General features: G+C 44.5%; 1 protein-coding gene across 2 annotated transcripts; it reads left to right on the forward strand.

Annotated features, from left to right (window-relative positions):
- Window positions 1-6700: 6700 nt before the first annotated feature.
- Window positions 6701-19367, forward strand: LOC111980814 (rho GTPase-activating protein 35-like). 2 transcript variants are annotated; one of them, XM_024011814.1, is given in 8 exon segments: window positions 6701-7098; window positions 7278-7330; window positions 12231-16129; window positions 16597-16738; window positions 17239-17316; window positions 17732-17863; window positions 18374-18479; window positions 18671-19367. In XM_024011814.1, coding segments are annotated over 6 exon segments (4587 nt in total). In that variant the 5' UTR covers window positions 6701-7098; window positions 7278-7330; window positions 12231-12406; the 3' UTR covers window positions 19077-19367.
- Window positions 19368-19726: the final 359 nt, after the last annotated feature.

The raw sequence follows: 19726 nt of genomic DNA on the forward strand, positions 1-19726 counted from the left end.
CCTCATGTACAGTACACACGGAGTGGAGCAGCAGTGCACTTATTTGACAGTCTCTTTCACCCTACAGTGGCTTCACCCCCTGACAGGGTTGGTAAGGCCAAGGTCACTGGTCTCAGTTTGAGGATGGCACTCCCCATTGTCCGCCTCCACCTCTGTTCTGATTTCCAGTTACTATCATTTAACCCCCCCCCTCCCCCCATAGTCCCCTCTCTCTCTTTGCCAACATCATCAGAAATCCAGCCTTGTGGAATTTGAATAATGTTTTCCAGACGGAGCCTCTCTCTCTCCCACTCTGAACAGAGTCACATAAGAGCAGTGTGCAGAACAGTGAGATCCAATATCTCTCCACCCAGACCTATCCTAAAAGACCCACAGTGCATGCTATGCTCTCCACCCCCTTTTCACTCAATAACAATAAACAAGATCTTTGGATGTGTTTTTACAAATGCTATAAAATACTTTTTTTAAAGGCATCCCAACACTTTTTTACAAATAGAGCCTAAATAACTTCCCTACCATATTCAGTCCTTCTCATAGTAGCATAGACTGACTCTAATTTATGAAATTACAGTTAATTGCATTACCAACTCGAAAACAGCAACATTGTGCATGATATTGTAGCCTTGGCTAAATCTCCAACGACTAGACATTCTGACAAAAGCTACATGCAACAGCATTGATAGGCTTTAGGCCTATGCCGATAGTTTGTTATGCTCTTTCCCCTCATTGTGTTTTAGCTGGTGCATTTTCCATCACTGTCATGATGAGGCATGGAGGAATGATAATGATATTTGGGGCAGGGAAGTCTGAGCGAGGCCAGGGGGGATTATCACACTGGATGTCATTCCCACACACACAAAAGCATGTGCACATGTGCACATACATCCACGCGTAACACATGCAGGTATGTACGCACACACAGGTATGCATTCACCCTCACACATGTACACACACACACACAGTTTATACATCAAATATTCATAGGAAGACCAGATGGACTTCAGTACCACATCAGTAACAAAAACACACACATACACACAGGTACACACACAAAATGCATGTGAGGTGACAGCGTAAAAGAGGTAGTCTAATGAGTATCAGGTATAATCCCTGGAACAGAGCAATAAACTCATCGTTATCTACACGACAACTCTTGCCAGACTTCTCTTTTTTTCCTCTCTCCTTTTCTATCCCCGTTTATGCTGCCACCTATACTCCATTTCACCCAGTCTGTTAGTGTTATAAAGCACGGACGCTTAAACAGTGTTCTGTGGGAGAAGTGCTTTGTCCAGAAAAAAAGTAATAGGTGTATTAACAGAAAGTTGGTATTTTTTTAAACATTTATTTAACTAGGCAAGTCAGTGAAGAATAAATTCTTATTTTACAATGACGGCCTACCCCGGCCAAACCCTAACCCGGAAAACTCAGGACCAATTGTGCGCCGCCCTATGGGACTCCCAATCACGGCCGGTTGTGATACAGCCTGGAATCGAACCAGGGCCTGTAGTGACACCTCTAACACTGAGATGCAGTGCCTTAGACCGCGGCGCCACTCTGGAGCCCCTGTCATTGTGATGTTGTGTAAACAGCAACCTATGTATGTGGCTCTGTCTAGTCCACTGGTTCCCAACCTTTTTTGCTTACTGTACCACCAACTGAATTTTGCTCTTCCCGGAGTACCCCTGAAGTACCCCCTCATGTACATTTTATCAGTAAGCATGTGGTCTCATGAGTGTTCTCAAGTACCCCTTGTGGATAGAACAAGGAATCTGGTTGGGAATCCCTGGTCTAGTCTATGAGTCTATAGTATCACACACCTTCTCCTGCTTGCTGTCCATCTGTGTTTGATTCCCACAGCCACCATCTTTTTCTCCCTCTCCTTTACTCCCCCTCCTTACCTTCACTCACCCTCAGCAGTCTCAGGCCCCCTCTCCCTGACAAAACACTGGAGCAGTTCCTCTGAAACCTCACCCACTCTCTACAAAGGCCTACGTCCTTTAGGGCTGGGTGGTATACCATATTTTACTATATACTGGTATACAGTGCATGGACCGGTTTGGGATTTTACTTTACCTTCTATAAAAGGTATTTTAATGCTTGGTTTGTTAAATGTGATATGCCATGTGTAACGTACATTTTTGTAGTTTAAACCGCAACTTGAGTCATCCCTCTCCACTCTCTATCCATGGCGCTTTCCACACAGACCTAGTCCCGACCCGTCACTCAAAGAGCGCATTTGTTGTTGCTTGACCATAAGACACTTCCATTCAGTCTATACGGTCAATGCAGCACATGCAACAATGTTGATGACAATGATGCTGTTTTCACTTTGCTTCTTAATATAAATCCACAAGCGTTCTATAATTACTCTATTAGTTTGTGTTTCTTACATCTGCAAACAGTCTTTTCTTAGCAAGTTTTAGCTAAATTGTGTTAGCTGCTAATCGCTAGTTAACTGGCTAGCTAGTTAATAAATGTACTGAGTCAGAGCAAGCGTAGCTAGCTAATACAGCCTGATACCAGTGATGGTGTAGGTCTAAATCAGCATGRTGTTTGTGCAACAGTATCTTCTGACATAGAATAATAGGCGAAGCATGAATATGTTGGCTACATGAAGAAAGATTTAACATAACCAAAGAGTATAGGGTCCCCTGGGAAACACTGACTAACACTTTGGTTCCTACCCTGTCGCAATAACTCCTCCCTGGCATTTTAATTCGTTGTCATGTCAAACAACCCTGTATTCAAAGTGCCCACTATAATTTATAGTCTAACTATTGAATTAGACATATTTCCATGATACCAACAGTTCACCCAAGTGTTTTGATCTATATTGCAAGTAAAATCGCAATTCCAACATTTAGTTAAAAATAAGGCCTAGATTATTTGTCCATATCGTGCAGCCCTACGTGGCAGTGTGAAAATTGTCTCAAATGAGTGCATGAAATGCTGAAATTTATGAAAACGCAGGAAATAATTTATGCTTGAAGTTGAAAGTGCATTGTGGGGTTGTGGTTCTGGGAAACCACCATGGTTGGCCTTTAAACAGAAAGTGGCATAGAGGAGAGGAGGAAGTGAGCTCAGATCAGGTACCTGGGCATCAATAGAGACACTGTGTGGTATGCCCAAAAATAGGACATGGCTCATGCAAACACAAGCAACAAACCACACAACAACAACAGATGAACTGTAGGCCTAGAGACAAAAAGCAACTGAGTGACCCTATGCATTGCATTTTAGTAACTTTAGTTCACACAACAGAGTGCATGGTCATATTTAATAAGCTAATAAGAAACTGAGGAATTTTGTAAAGGAGTTTGACCTTGGCATTACAGTTGCATTTTTGGTGACATTCCGCAGCTGACTGAAATATGTCAGATAATGATGTTCCCTCATGCACCACAGAAAGAGAACACATATCATCTTCCAGTGAGGAGGGAGGCTCATTCCAAGGTCAATCTGATCTAACAGAGGAGGCTAGCAGAGTCCACACTAGGGTTGAATATTTTCCCGTGTATTTCTCCCGGGTAACCCGGTATTTCCCACCAAAATCGGAAATGTCATTCAAAAGCATTATAAAGCATATGAATATGTCTGGATATGAAACCTGATGCTACCTAAGCCTGATGAGCCATACATTAAATACATTTTATGAACCCTACATTAACGACATTTAATGATCCCAAGCCCAAAAAAGCCAAAATGATTGTGCCATTATCCAATACATATATGATATACTGTAGGCTACGGCACATTACGCACAACATAAAAACATAAAAACCCATATATGTAGCTAGCTATATGCTCTCTTGGGTAAATAAATTAAACTAGCTCCAGTAGGCTAATCTTTTTTAGTGTGAACTGTATTACTGTGCTSTATTGTATTATACTGTATTAAATGGCCTGGAATTACGCACATTGTTAAAACTATGATAAAGCAGAAGAGAACATGTGATTCTGGTGCAGCACATGAGGCCAGTATAGGATAGCAAATTTGATTTTGATTTTGAAATATAATAGGGCCTATTTGTATAGGTTAATTAGTAGACTGACAGATATAAAAAATATATATATATTGTTCATTTAACTAGGCAAGTCATTTAAGAACAAATTCTTATTTACAATTACGGCCTACCSTGGCCAAACGCTCCCTAACCCGGACGACGCTGGGCCAATTGTGCGCCACCCTATGGGACTCCCAATCACAGGCAGTTGTGATACAGCCTGGAATCAAACTAGGGTCTGTAGTAACACATCTAGTACTGAGATGCAGTGCCTTAGACCGCTGCGCCACTTGGGAGCCTAACGTTACCAACCCCTACGCTATGTATTTTCTACGTTGTAGAATAACAGTGAAGACATCAAAACTACGAAATAACACATATGGATTCATGTAGTAACCAAAAAAGTGTTACACAAATCKAAAAATATTTCATATTTGAGATTCTTCAAATAGCCACCCTTTGTCTTGATGACAGCTTTGCAGTCTTGGCATTCTCTCAACCAGCTTCACCTGGAATGTTTTTCCAACAGTCTTAAAGGAGTTCCCACATATGCTGAGCACTTGTTAGTTGCTTTTCCTTCACTCTGCGCTCCGACTCATCCCAAACCATCTCAATTTGGTTTAGGTCGGGGGATTGTGGAAGCCAGGTCATCTGATGCAGCACTCCATCACTCTCCTTCTTGGTGAAATAGCCCTTACACCGCCTGGAGGTGTCTTGGGTCATTGTCCTGTTGAAAACAAATGATAGTCCCACTAAGCCCAAACCAGATGGGATGGCGTATCGCTGCAGAATGCTGTGGCAGCCATGCTGGTTAAGTGTGCCTTGAATTCTAAATAAATCACTGACAGTGTCAGCAGCAAAGCAACCCCACACCATAACACCTCCTCCATGCTTCACGGTGGGAAATACACATGCGGAGATCATCCGTTCACCTACTCTTCGTCTCACAAAGACACGGCGGTCTCCAAATCTCCAATTTGGACTCATCAGACCAAAGGACAAATTTCCACCGGTCTAATGTCCATTGCTCGTGTTTCTTGGCCCAAGCAAGTCTCTTCTTATTATTGGTGTCCTTTAGTAGTGGTTTCTTTGCAGCAATTCAACCATGAAGGCCTGATTCACACAGGCTCCTCTGAACAGTTAATGTTGAGATGTGTCTGTTACTTGAACTCTGTGAAGCATTTATTTGGGCTGCAATTTCTGAGGCTGGTAACTCTAATGAACTTATCCTCTGCAGCAGAGGTAACTCTGGGTCTTCCATTCCTGTGGCGGTCCTCATGAGAGCCAGTTTCCTCATAGCACTTGATGGTTTTTGTGACTGCACTTGAAGAAACTCCAAATTCTTCCGTATTGACTGACCTTCATGTCTTAAAGAAATGATGGACTGTTGTTTCTCTTTGCTTATTTGAGCTGTTCATGCCATACAATGGACTTGGTATTTTATATATATAAAGGGTAATTTAGTTAACTATTATTATAAAGCTAACGTTAGCTGCAAAGGTTGCACTCAGCTACAAAATACCATGATGAGTTCCTCCTTTGAGTAGCCTTGATCACCTTATCCATAAATGTAATATTTCAGCTAATTGAAGAAATGCTATAGCCAAAGATAAGAAAATGCTTGAATTAAAGCTTACCTTAAAGCTGTATACTTAATTTATGTTCCCGTTATTTATGAAATCCCACACGAGCTCCGTAATCCACTCAAACAACCGCATTAGAAAAGTGTCAGGAGACGAACTGTCACCATGGTGTCTTGTCCTGTCGTTCCAACGCTTGCCTCCCCGTGCGCAAATGTTTTGGAAGTACGTCATCAATTATCCAATATATAATGTTGGTGTGACGTGTGCTGCTGTGGCTGAACTTCAAATGTATCTATTGCATATATTCAACGCGTATTCGGGCTAAATTATTACATATATATATTGCAGTAGCACTGGCCCCATCCATAGACGTGTAAAACCTGTATTTATTTGTACAAATATACGTACACAACAGTAGGCTACACCAGGGGGCGGCAATAGCCTTTACGGCATCAGATTTATAGAAGCCCACAAGATAGGGTCGTCATTAAAACCAGTTCTTTACCCACAAAGTCATAAACCCCGCCCATTTCTACAATTTATATTGTTAAAAATTGATTTTAAACATAACCCTAATCTTAACCACGCTGCTAACCTTAATTAAGACCAAAAAACTTTGTGGCTGTGGAATCTGACTTTGTGGCTATAGTCTCTAGAAGCTAGTGGAAACTCCAAGATACAGTATATTGTACAATGTTGGATAGGAAATATTATTTTTTAGACAATGTTAAAAAGTTGGCCTATCCTTTCACTTTTACTTGAAAGTATTTTAATCTCTTTTGGGACTGGTCTCAGAACAAGGATGAGCCTAATAATAATAATTTGAACAAATATTACTATGACGCATTGTGTGAATTTAAAGTAGGACACAATAATAAAATAATAAGACAAAGACATAAGGCCTACCAAAGCAGGTGATGTCATTTTGTTCAGACAAAATAGAACTCTATTAAAAATATATTGGTTAGTTTGTGAAAAGCAGGAATGCACAGAGATATATCACAGCCATTATCACCCTTGACATACATTGGCTAATGTCACCTTTGTAGCAGTGATGGTGATTGCGCGTGTCGGCATGACAGCAGCGTCTCGCCTTTGTAAATAGCGACGTTCTGCAGTTGTGTGTGTGCACCGCTGGGCGAGTCTTCGCCGCGTCTGTCTCCGTAGCTCCCCATTTTCCGAGAAAAGGAGAGGAGAATTAGCTCAAGGAGGAGGGCCGCCGCCATTATTGGGAAGCTGGGGGAAAAAACACTTTCACACACACGCAATCTCTTGTTAAATTGATAAGGACATTACCAATTTATTGCATGAAGCCAGTTTAGAATAATCCTTGTACGGTAATTGCAGCAACCTCGACCAGTGTCCCGTGCATGATCGATCCAGCATAATGTTGGCACAACAATGGACATAATAATTGGACAAAAGCAACGTGGTGAACCAAGGAGAAGACGGTGAAACAAGCTTTTATTCTCCCGAGGAGAGAAAAAAAACAGGAAGATCATTGTTTTTACGTTAGTAGTTTTATTATCACAAAGACAACGAAAATATCAATGGAATTGGAAATCATCAAAATAGGGATATAGATTTACAATTAATCTGTCAAGCTAACAATAACAACATATGTATAGTTATTTGTGTCTGTTTCGGAATCAAACGAGCTACATTTCTGTTTCTTGTCCATGTATATCAGGCGGCGAGGGCTGCGGCAAGCGCTGGCCTGACAGATTCAGGGAGAATGCGATGGTATGTATTCACTTTCTCCCCATTTTAATCTGAAACACAGACTGAAACCAGTGTTCCAGCTAAACATTCTCATGATCAATTGACTCACAATGTATCAATTGTCTGTTACAAATGTATCTTTGGGTGATGATTAAAAAGTGCAAGTGGATTCAGAAATAAATACGAGGTGAATGGGTTTAGTTACGAGTCGGCTATTTCATTCTGTGGACAAGAGGCCTGGCGTGGCCAGTGCTTTCCATGAACATTCATTCCAAAATCGTTGTTAATCCATTCAAATATGCATAAGGAGTTGTAACCAACCCACTATATATTGACAATGTCGAACAATATGTCGCAATTATGTTTGTGCTTCTGAATATAGAAAATGATGTATCTTTACAATCAGAGGGAAGGGTAGTGACTTGCTTGTTTTCATTTCCAAATAACTTGCCTGTTCGATCTGGTTGTCAGTCAGGCCTTGCACAGCTGAGCTTCATGATGGACTGCCTACTTTGCCTTTGATGGGCTATTTAGGCATGTTTTAAATGCTAGATTTTATATAGGTTTAGAATATATGGAGATGCCTCCTTTTGTAAACAATAATAATGAAAACAGTTTTATTAAATGGCAGTAGCCTGTCAGTTTGTAGTCCACATTTCATGTCAATATTGATACAGTAAGTACATCAATAGTCTATTTACATGAGTGATTTTTATCACAATAATACAGTGTGATTTGTTTTCTGGTTGTACTTCGTGCCTCCTCTTGTCATCATTTGGTTGTAGTTATGGAGTTTCTCCAGTATAGCCCCTTCCTCTGTGTCAAATATACTGCTTGGCAACTTGACAGACGAGTACACCAAACCTTACCTGATTCTAATACTGGTGATTATGATAGGTTACTGTGTACATGCAGTAGACTGGATTATGCTAATTAGTGATTGTCTGTATGCTGGGCAGATCTATCATCTGTTGTTTTTTCTTTGTTTGGCAACAGTATAAACACAGCAATTAGGAAGCTATTACAATAAGAACAGTGCAAACAGACCTCTGGCTGATGAGTTTATATTTTTGTTGCTGTCTAAAGAGGTTGATGTTTACCTAAATGTGTGTTGTCATTCATCCATGATCATGATATTCAGGATCAAGGCCATAGTCAAGAGCATAGATCCTTAATAGTGACCAGCTAAAGGTCCCGGTTGGCAAGGAAACCAAGAGCACTGCTTAGCCCTTTGTCTGAAGAGGTCCTTGGCCACCATCGAGATAAGGACGTATCTTACATAGTTATGAGACACACAGACCATCCATCCCCTCAATGCTTTTGGCTAGCGATAGGTAGGATGGGACTCCAATTAGTGTGAGTGCTTCTCCTCTTCCTCCCCTTCACTCCCATCCCTGCTCACACTCCAAAACCTGCCAAGTCATAAAGTAGGCAGAAAAAGAGCCTAAAAAAAGATAGCTCTGAGCAGAAGTACAGTACAGCCTGGTGGCTAGGGAACCAAACTGCTAACTCGCAGGTTAATGATCCAAATCCCAAGTTGGGTTTAGGGCTAACATTGATTCATCCACTTTACGTGACCAACTCCTCACATGTTGTATTGTACTTGATGTTGTATTGTACTTGATGTTGTATTGTACTTGATGTTGTATGTACTTGATGTTGTATTGCAGTTGGTGTGATCCTTTTATGGGATTGTCAGTAGCCTGTATGTGATAAGTTTGTCATTGAGTTGAAGTATGTGGATCCATGGCGGAGAGTACCCATGTCTCCAGTCCCATTTAGGCTCCTTTCATGTGACATCTCTCATACAAGGCAAAAAAAAAGAAAATGTAATCTTTTCACTCCATACACCCTCAACATATTTACTGTCTCGCTTGATTTGCAGGGATATTGAGTTTTTCTTTGTATATTGCATTTGGTGTTGGCTTGTTCCATGTCATTTCAGCAAGCCATGAAACCCACCATCTCAGATTTTTCAGAAATCGTTTCTGTAGTTAGAAACGTATAAGATTAGCATCCCTGCCACGTTATTTTGTTGAGATATAATTTGATCTCTGAGAAATTAAACGAATTGATTGTACACCAATTGGCCATTTTTAATTTATACGATTCATATKATATTTAATAAATAAAGTACCTTACATCTTATTTGGACCAAATAGTTTTCTAACAATGACTAAGACATCCTCATGTAAATGGTCAAAAGCCATCCATGGACCCCCACACCCCACGCTAATCCCAACCCAACAAAGATATACAGCAGTTATGAGGACGGCTCATAATAATGGCTGGAATGGAGTGAATGGTATCAAACACAAAAACATGTTTCTGATACCATTCCATTTACTCCATTCCAGCCATTATTATGAGCCGTCCTCCCCTCAGCAGCCTCCACTGGGATACAGTATCAGTTTTCTATTTCTGACAACTAGTATGGAGCTGCGGCTCGGAGAATTGTTTCTTCATCCTTTGTAATGTATTCTCAGTGAATTTGGATTAGGCAATTTCAGCCACACCTGTTGCTGACAGGTGTATAAAATCGAGCACACATCCTTGCAATCTTCATAGATAAACATTCGCAGTACAAATGGCCTTACTGAAGAGCTCAGTGACTTTCAACATGCCACTGTCATATGATGCCACCTTTCTAACAAGTCAGTCCATCAACTTTCTGCGCTGCTAGAGCTGCCCCGGTCAACTGTAAGTGCTGTTGTGAAATGGAAACATCTAGGAGCAACCACTTGCTCAGTCGTGAAGTGGTAGGCCACATAAGCTCACAGAACGGGACCCCGAGTGTTGAAGCACGTAGCGTGTAAAAATTGTCTGTCTTCGGTTGCAACACTCACTACCAAGTTCCAAACTGCCTRTGGAAGCAACGTCAGCACAATAACAGTTTGTCGGGAGCTTCATGAAATGGGTTTCCATGGCCGAGCAGCCGCGCACAAGCCTAAGATCAAATATGCAATGCCAAGCGTCGGCTGGAGTGGTGTAAAGCTCACCGCCATTGGACTCTGGAGCAGTGGAAACGTTATCTGGAGTGATGAATCACGCCGACAGACAGACGAATATGGGTTTGGCGGATGCCAGGAGAACCGAATGCATAGTGCCAACTGTAAAGTTTGGTGGAGGAGGAATAATGGTCTGGGGCTGTTTTTCATGGTCCGGTCTAAACCCCTTAGTTCCAGTGAAGATAATTCTTAACGCTACAGCATACAAGGACTCTCTAGACGATTCTGTGCTTCCAACTTTGTGGCAACAGTTTGGGGAAGGCCCTTTCCTGTTTCAGCATGACAATGCCCCCGTGCACAAAGCGAGGTCCATACAGAAACAGTTTGTCGAGCCTGGCCTAATCGCGCAACATCAGTGCCCGACCTCACTAATGCTCTTGTGGCTGAATGGAAGCAAGTCCCCACAGCAATGTTCCAACATCTAGTGGAAAGACTTCCCAGAAGAGTGGAGGCTGTTATTGCAGCAAAGGGGGGGACCAACTCCATATTAATGGTCATGATTTTGGAATGAGATGAGCAGGTGTCCACATACTTTTGGTAACATGTATGACGGCAATCCATGCTTTGGTTTTGTTTACCAGGCCACTGTTTCAAATGCAAGTCAATGGTATTTATAATAGTATTTTTGTGCTTCATAACCAAATCATCTAAAAGTAACATCATTGAATTACACAATATATTTTTTAGATACTTTCAGATGATTTGAATATGAAGTGTGAAAATGCTAATATAGGTACTATTGATTTGCATTGGCTTTGTGCCACAAATCTTAAAAAGTTACCATTTGAAACAATCACCAAATTCACTAGGAATATATTACATATAATGGAGAAACAATACTCAGAGCCGCAGCTTCATAGTACTTGTCAGACACAGACCGGTACCGGAGTGCCAAGTCTAGGTCCAAGAGGCTTCTAAACAGCTTCTACCCCACCAAGCCATAAGACTCCTGAACATCTAATCAAATGGCCACCCAGACTATTTGCATTGCCCCCCCCCTCCTCACACCGCTGCTACTCTCTGTTGTTATCATCTATGCATAGTCACTTTAATAACTCTACATGTACATATTGCCTCAACTAACCGGTGCCCCCGCACATTAACTCTGTACCGGTACCCCCCCCCTGTATATAGTCTCGCTATTGTTATTTTACTGCTGCTCATTTAATTACTTGGTACTTTTATTTCTTATTCTTATTCATATTTTTTTTAAACTGCATTGTTGGTTAGGGGCTCGTAAGTAAGCATTTCACCGTGAGGTCTACACCTGTTGTATTAGGCGCGTGTGACTAATAACATTTGATTAGATTTTTGATATACTCGTTGTTGGGGTGGGATTGGAATGGGGGGTTCCGTGACTGGCTTTTGACCATTCCTTTGGATTCCTCATGTGTAACTCATTGTTAGAAAAAAAGTTAGGTCCAAGTTGGATGTTAGGTACTATATTGACTATTATATGAATCCTATACATTTTAAATGGCCAATTTGGATAAAATCAATTAGGTCAATTTATATTAAAACAGAATAATGTTGCAGGACTGCTAATGTTCTGTTTCTAACAACAGAAACGATTTCAYAACAATCTGAGATGGTGTGTGTCAACTCTTTCTTGTGCTTTTTGAGGTGGAACGACCCTGTTCTATTAAAAGGCCAGCCCAGATTGAGAGCGGATTAGAAATGAGAAATTCTTGCCCCTACTCAGTGTTCTCTCATTAAGTTGAAGGGAAATGATTCTTAGTCTTGTCTTCTTTTAACCACTGTCGTTCTTGTGAAGGTGTTTGACTGTTCTTTTTTTGATGAGAGCAGAAATAAGGTTAACTTGGCTCAAACTAATATTTGTTCCTTTTTTAAACATAAATTAAGATTTTGTTTAGCTAATTATTTGATTTTTGTGCTCTTTTTCTTCCTGACAGGCTCATAGCTACATTAGAAATGACTGAGAGAAGCCTCTGCCTTTGCTACACCCCTACACTGCTGTGATTAAACATGAAGCACACTAGAGGAAACACCAACTAATCTGCCACTCACATCCAGGTGTACTCTTCTATCGAGTCCCTGAATATGGCAGGATGAGTGTCAGCAGACGATAATGATGGCGAAAAAGCAGGATGCTAAGTCACCCACATACAACCTTATTGTTGTGGGTTTGTCAGGGACTGAGAAAGAGAAGGGCCAGTGTGGAGTGGGTAAGTCCTGCCTGTGTAACCGCTTTGTGCGCCCCAGTGCTGATGACTTCTATCTGGACCACACGTCAGTGCTGAGCACCAGRGACTTRGGGGGRAGAGTGGTTAACAATGACCARTTCCTGTTCTGGGGGGAGGTGGGGCGGGTGGTGGAGGAGGGGCCGGAGTGCAYGATGCATGTGGTGGAGCAGACKGAGTTCATTGATGACCAGACGTTCCAGCCACACCGCAGCACTGCCATGCAGCCCTATATCAAGAGGGCGGCCTCCACCAAGCTGGCCTCTGCAGAGAAGCTGATGTACTTCTGCACGGACCAGCTGGGGCTGGAGCAGGACTTTGAGCAGAAGCAGATGCCTGAGGGCAAGATACAGGCTGACGGGTTCYTGCTCTGTYTGGACGTCAGTAGGGGGATGAACCGCAACTTTGACGACCAGTTGAAGTTTGTCACAAARCTTTARGGTCAMCTGAGCAAAACAAAGAAGCCCATTGTGCTGGTCTTAACCAAGTGTGATGAGGGGGTTGAACGCTACATCAAAGATTCTCACACCTTTGCCATCACTAAAAAGAGTCTTCCAGTAGTGGAGACWTCTGCACGCTCTAACATCAATGTTGACCTAGCRTTCKTTYCTTTGGTGCAACTCATTGATAAGAGCAGGGGCAAGCCCAAGATCATTCCTTACTTTGAGGCCCTCAAGCTCCAGAGTCAGCAGATAGCCRTGGCTAAAGACCGATACGAATGGCTAGTCAACCGCYTAGTGAAGAACCACAACGAGACCTGGCTTAACACCAGCKGACGCATGCACASRMCTTCAGAGTTCAAWGAATACGTCTTTCTYGAGGGTACAGCYAAATGCAAYAAGCTCTTCCAGCAGCWTGTGTACCGTCTGAAACAGGAGCACATTGAGAGACGTCGGAAAATCTATCTGAGCACTCTTCCTCTAGCACTTAGCTCCCTGGTGCCTGACCTGGATGAGATCGACCAGCTGAGCTGGTCTGGGGTTCAGAAGGTCCTGGAGTCTAAGCAGCACTTTGCCCACTGGTTTGTAGTTCTGGAGGACTCTCCATGGGAGGACACGTCTCACATAGATAACATGGAGGATGAGCGCATCCCCTCAGACCTGCTGGAGACGGCCCCAGCCGAGTACATTTTCAACGCCCACCTGGAGCACCTGAGGAATGAGTGCAAGCGGGCCGAGATGAGGCAGGAGTTCAAGCACAAGCTGGCCTGTTCTCCCTTTGTCACGCCAGGCAAGCCCTGGGAAGAGGCCCGCAGCTTCATCATGAACGAAGACTTCTACCAATGGTTGGAGGAATCAGAGTACCTGGACCTCTACAACCGCCACCAGAAAGAGATAATAGACCACGCTAAAGAGGACTTCCAGGAGCTGCTGCTGGAGTACTCTGAGCTCTTCTATGAGCTGGAGGTGGATGCCAAGCCCAGCAAGGAGAAGATGGGGGCCATCCAGGAGGTTTTAGGGGAGGAGCAGAGGTTCAAGACCCTGCAGAAGCTTCCAGCTGAGAGAGATGCTCTGGTGTTGAAGCATATCCACTTTGTCTACCACCCAACCAAGGAGACCTGTCCCAGCAGCCCACAGTGTGGAGACTTCAAGATAGAGCAGCTCCTGGCCTCACGTTTCCCAACATGCTACCCTTTCTTCAATGTGAAGTCCCATTTTGGGGATATTAAAGCTGACCGAATCAACCTTGTGATATTGGGCAAAGACGGACTGGCCAGGGAGTTTGCCAATGAGATCAGGACTCTCTGTACCAATGACGACCGGTATGTGCTGGATGGGAAAATGTATGAGTTGACCCTGCGACCTATCGAGGGAAACATACGACTTCCTGTAAATTCCTTTCACACTCCCACTTTCACACCCCATGGATGCCTGTGTCTGTACAACTCAAAAGAGTCCCTAACCTACGTCGTAGAAAGCATTGAAAGGTTGCGGGAGTCAACAATAGGTAGAAGGGACAGCCATATAGCTCAGCTTTTAACGTCTCTGCTCTTGGTTACTAAAAGGGGAGTAGGGACATATGCAGATATTGGGGGAGAAACTGCCTTAGGCCTAATAACACAGGGACAGCAGGTAGCAAGGAGACTGCAGTGTAGCTTCCTAGACCCAGCCTCTCCTGGTGTGGGCTATGGGCACAATGTGAATGACAGTCAGATCAATCAAGTATTGAGGGGTCTCCTGGACTCTAGGAGGAGCTCATCTTTTAGTAGCAGCTCCCCGCCTCTGCCCCCTAAACCTCCAGGCCCAAGAGACTCTCCTCACCAGCCCAGCCCAGAGGCAGACGTTCGCATCGTCATGTGCTTGATGTGTGGAGACAACTACGACGTGGAACAGCTCCTCTCTCCCTTCCTACTGCCTCAGCACTGCAGGCCAACATCCAATAGTGGGACCTCAGTGATACTGGAGCAGACAGTGGGGCCTCACAAACAGGTGATTGAGCTCTCCCTTCTTTCCTACCACGCCTCCTTCTCCCTGAGGAAGAGCAGATTAGTGCATGGCTACATCGCTGTGTACTCAGCCCGCCGCAAGGCCTCCCTGGAGACTCTATGTGCCTTCCTGTGTGAGATCCAGGACATCATCCCTGTTCAGCTGCTGGCAGTAGGGGAGAGCCAGGTGGAGCTCACAGAAAGTGAGTCTGCCAGAGAGCAGCTAGTCCAGGGAGAGGAGCTGGCCCAAGAGATAGAGGGCAGGTTCAACAGTGTGGTGTGTGGGTCTGGAGGGGTGGTGGGCGGCCTACACAGGATAGAGATGTTCCAGCACTTCCTGATGGAGGTGGTGGAGAAACGCAACATTGTGGAGGCAACACACATGTATGATAACGTGGCAGAGGCCTGCACTAACGACACTGCCTACTCCCCTCGCTGTAGCTCACCCAGCCCTGGCAACATGTTCCTAGACTCTGATGTGGATGACGTGGAGCCCTCCCCACCCTACTTCGATGGCACACTCACCTCCCATGGTGGGGGCTTCAACCTGCCTGACCTGGACTCCAGCGATGTCTCTGTCATCTCTGACATCAGCTCCTTTGAGAACAAACTCAACAGCAAGGTCCCTCCCCAGGTGAGGCCCAAGCCCACTGTGACCTTTGACTTCCGGAAGGTGGGCCGAAACCCCTACAACACAGACACCATGGGCCACCGTCGCTCCCTGCCCTCTGCTGTGACATGGGTACCAGGTGGGGACGGAGGTTACGACCCCTCAGACTATGCAGAGCCCATGGATGCTGTGTCCAAGCCCCGGCCCAGCAACGAGGAGATCATCTACTCTGTGCCCCATGACAGCACGCAGGGCAAAATAATCACCATCCGCAACGCCAACAGGATGCACTCAAATGGGAACGGCTCGGACAGTGAGGCAGACAGCAGTTCCCTGGAGCGCTGCAGGAAGTTCTCGGCGGCGGGGGTGAAGCCCCGGCTTTACCGTGACCGCTCGAAACGCCTGGGTAAGTTCAGCAGCTTTCGCACTAGCTTCATTGGCAGCGACGACGAGATGGGGGCCCTGCCAAAGACCAAGGAGGATGAGTTCGGAACCCTGAAAGGAGACATCATCAATGAGGAGGGAGAGGACACCAAGAAGAGGAACATTCTGAAGAGCCTACGGCGAACTGCCAAGGTACGTATTTCTTCACTTAATATTCTCCTCTTAACTGCTAATGGGTTAACACTATAATTTTCAAGTTTGAATGACTATTGTCTTTCAAGTTTAGGTAAATGGATGGCTAGCTTTGATACGATAAAAGTGGTTAAGTATTGACAACATGGTTATTATGATTTCTCACGTGAACTCTACTTTCGAAATAACTTTTTTGATGCATAATTGCTTGATTGTTTTAATCAAAACTATTCCTCCATGCTAACATGCTATTCATAGAAAGTAAGTTCAAAAGTGAGTGGATAGAATTTATGCCTGTATTTCAGAGTGTCTAAGACACTTGATGCGGCAGCTGTTGATGCTGAATAGATAAAGGCTAATTTAGTTTGCCAGCTTACAGCTGAATTGAACATAGTGTTGACATAATGAACAACCATTCTAATATGGACTTGGTCATTAACAATGTCAACATTCCTGTTTCTGTGCAGAAAACCAGACCAAAGGCTCGGCCCTCTATTCCCAAGCCCCTGGAGAGCAACTACTTCGGGGTACCCCTGGTCAATGTGGTGTTCCCAGACAGACCTATCCCACTTTTTATTGACAAGTGTGTCCACTTCATTGAGACCACAGGTAGGTCACAATTTTCTGTCTCCTCTTCTCCCCTGTGTTTGTGTGTGTGTATTTGTCTTGTTCATTATGCTATTTGACGTGGATGCTGTCCAAAACATAGGCAGAATCTTATTGTTGATAATTCTGAGGTAAATCTGTGGTGCTGAATTATGAAAATGTGTTATGTCTTTTTAGTGTTGCACTGTGAAAGTTTTACTTTCAATAATCACTTTATGAGATTGTTCATTTTCAATGTGCTTTAATGTAAGCCATTCTGGATGAGGGCATCTGCTAAATGAAAAAAATGTAATGTGAATGTAATGATTATTTTTCTTCCCAACTCTATTTACGTTTAATAAGCCAAGAATAACTAACTACACTAGAGCAAATGTAGCCAGTGATCAAGTTCTGTACTTCAGCAGTGCCCTCATTGACTTTACAGGAAATGGATAATGACGTAATGCAGATGAAGTCGATGGAATGAAGCATTCTTCCTGGTTTCAATCTCTGTCTCTCTGCAGGTCTCAACACAGAGGGGCTCTACAGGGTGAGTGGGAACAAGTGTGAGATGGAGAGCATGCAGAGGCAGTTTGACCAGGGTGAGTTACTGTACCTAGTCCTGTCTGGTCTAAAACATTGTATCAGACCCATGGATGGATTGACTGTAATACTTACCACACTCTGTCCCTAACCCCTGGACTAACCCTGGTTAGTTATTTGGCTAATCAATATATTGACACATGAGCTGTAGAGGAAATTATGGCCTACAACAAAATATATTTAGAACAGTGACAAAGCCGACTACCTCTTACACACTATTCCTATTCTTCTCTCTTCCCCTTTCTCCTCCCTCCGCTACCTGTTTTTCTCTCCTCCCCCTCACCTCCCTCTACCACTCTCTCCTCTTTCTCTTCTTCTACATCTCACCTTCCTCTCCTGCTCTTCTTCCCTCTTCATCTCCCTCTCCCCCATCTTGTTTTACCTCTCTATCCCTCTACCTCTTTTCTCCTCTAGACCATGGGCTGGACCTAGTGGAGAAGGACTTTGCCATCAACACGGTGGCWGGGGCTCTGAAGGCCTTCTTCTCTGAGCTGCCGGAGCCGTTGGTGCCCTGCATCCTGCAGGTGGAGCTGCTCGAGGCCTTCAGTAAGACTTGGAGCTGGCTGGGGTTAGGAAGGGGTACTGGGGTTCTGGAGAGCTCAGTAAGACATTGAGCAGGCTGGGGTTAGGGAGGGGTACAAAGGTTTTGGAGGGTTCAGTAAGACATGGAGCTGGCTGGGATCAGGGAGGGGTACTGGGGTTCTGGAGGGCTCAGTAGGACATGGAGCTGGCTGGGGTCAGGGAGGGGTACAAGGGTTCTGAAGGGTTCAGTAAGACATTGAGCAGGGTGGGGGAGTCAGGGTGGGGTACAAGGGTGGTGCTGAGTGGTTGTTCAGGGAGTGATTCTTGTGATTTTTGACAGTCAAGTTCTTACAGGGTACTGTAAGTGTTGGGGAGGATTTCTCGTAGAGGGTGGGATAAGGATATGTCGTGTTTTCTTCTCAGAAAATATAATATATTATAACTGTGTGTAGATGTATACTGTATGTAGTGCTGCATATGGAGTTGAAAACATGTGAGTCATAGCACTGACCCCCTCCCTGTGTGTGTGCACAGAAATCAACGACAGGGAACAAAGGCTGTACACCATGAAGGATGTGCTGAGGAAGTTCCCCAGGGAGAACTATGACGTTTTCAGATTTGTCATGAGCCACTTACACAAGTGAGTGCAGATCAGACTGGCTAACTGTTTCATTCTATGACCTTGGCCCTGACTGCATTGTGACTGAAACCATTTGCATGTTTTGTAACATGTATCATCAAGTAGCTCTTACACCTGTGTAATAATGTTATTACACTAGTAGCTGTTGTCATGCTGTTGTTGATGGYYGTGTATTGTGTTGTKTCTCCCAGGGTGAGCCAGCTGAGCAGACAGAACCTGATGACCAGTGAGAATCTGTCCATCTGTTTCTGGCCCACTCTGATGCGGCCAGACTTCACCACCATGGACGCCCTGACGGCCACGCGGACCTACCAGACAATCATCGAGACCTTCATCCACCAGTGTGCTTTCTTCTTCTACAACCAGCCCCTCCTGGACTCCCCCACTGGCCTGGCTGGCTTCCCTGCCTCCCCTACCACCACCCTCACCGGGGGCTCTGCCAATTCCTGCTACCACTCCTCCCCTCCCTCCACCGCCACGCACTTCAGCCCTCTGCAGCAGTCGCCCCCCACCACCCCCCAGTCTCCCCTGCAGTCCCTCCTGACCCCCCTCCACCAACACCCCCACCATACCCCCACCGAGCAAGAGACACTGTGAGAGACACTGAGAAGGGAACAGATGGTGCACCCCTGATCTGATGCTGCTGCACCCCTGATCTGATGCTGCTGCACCCCTGATCTGATGCTGCTGCACACCTGATCTGATGATGCTGCACACCTGATCGGATGCTGCTGCACACCTGATCTGATGATGCTGGACCTTAGTCACTTACACACACACAAAAACATACATACTGACAGTACATTGTTCGGTCGTTGATAATAACATGTAAACAGAGAGAGGAGACGAGGAGTGTTTGACAAATAAACTTGCCACTTGTGAACAGCGTCCTGCTGCCCCGCCCCTGTCACCTGTGTGCCAATGCAGATCACCATGCTGACCCGTCCACTCCACCCCCTATAGCCCCTGATAACCTGACTCTACGACTCACTCACAGGAGGGCTGGGGGCAGAACAGAGTGGGTGTCATTGTTACAGTAAGCATCTCTCTGCCAACCAACCGTTCTTACCCTAACAATACACTACGATTTAAAAAAAAGTCCAAGCCTCCATGTCAAGTTGGAAGATATGATTTGTGCCCATAGCTATGTTGTTATTTGTGTATAATAATTTTACATCTGTTTGTTAATGAAAGTAGCCACTGGATGTATGGACTGTGCTCTGAAGGGGGCTGTAGTTGGTCTGTCT

The sequence above is a fragment of the Salvelinus sp. IW2-2015 genome, linkage group LG20, assembly GCF_002910315.2.
Source record: "Salvelinus sp. IW2-2015 linkage group LG20, ASM291031v2, whole genome shotgun sequence".
NCBI lineage: Eukaryota > Metazoa > Chordata > Actinopteri > Salmoniformes > Salmonidae > Salvelinus > Salvelinus sp. IW2-2015.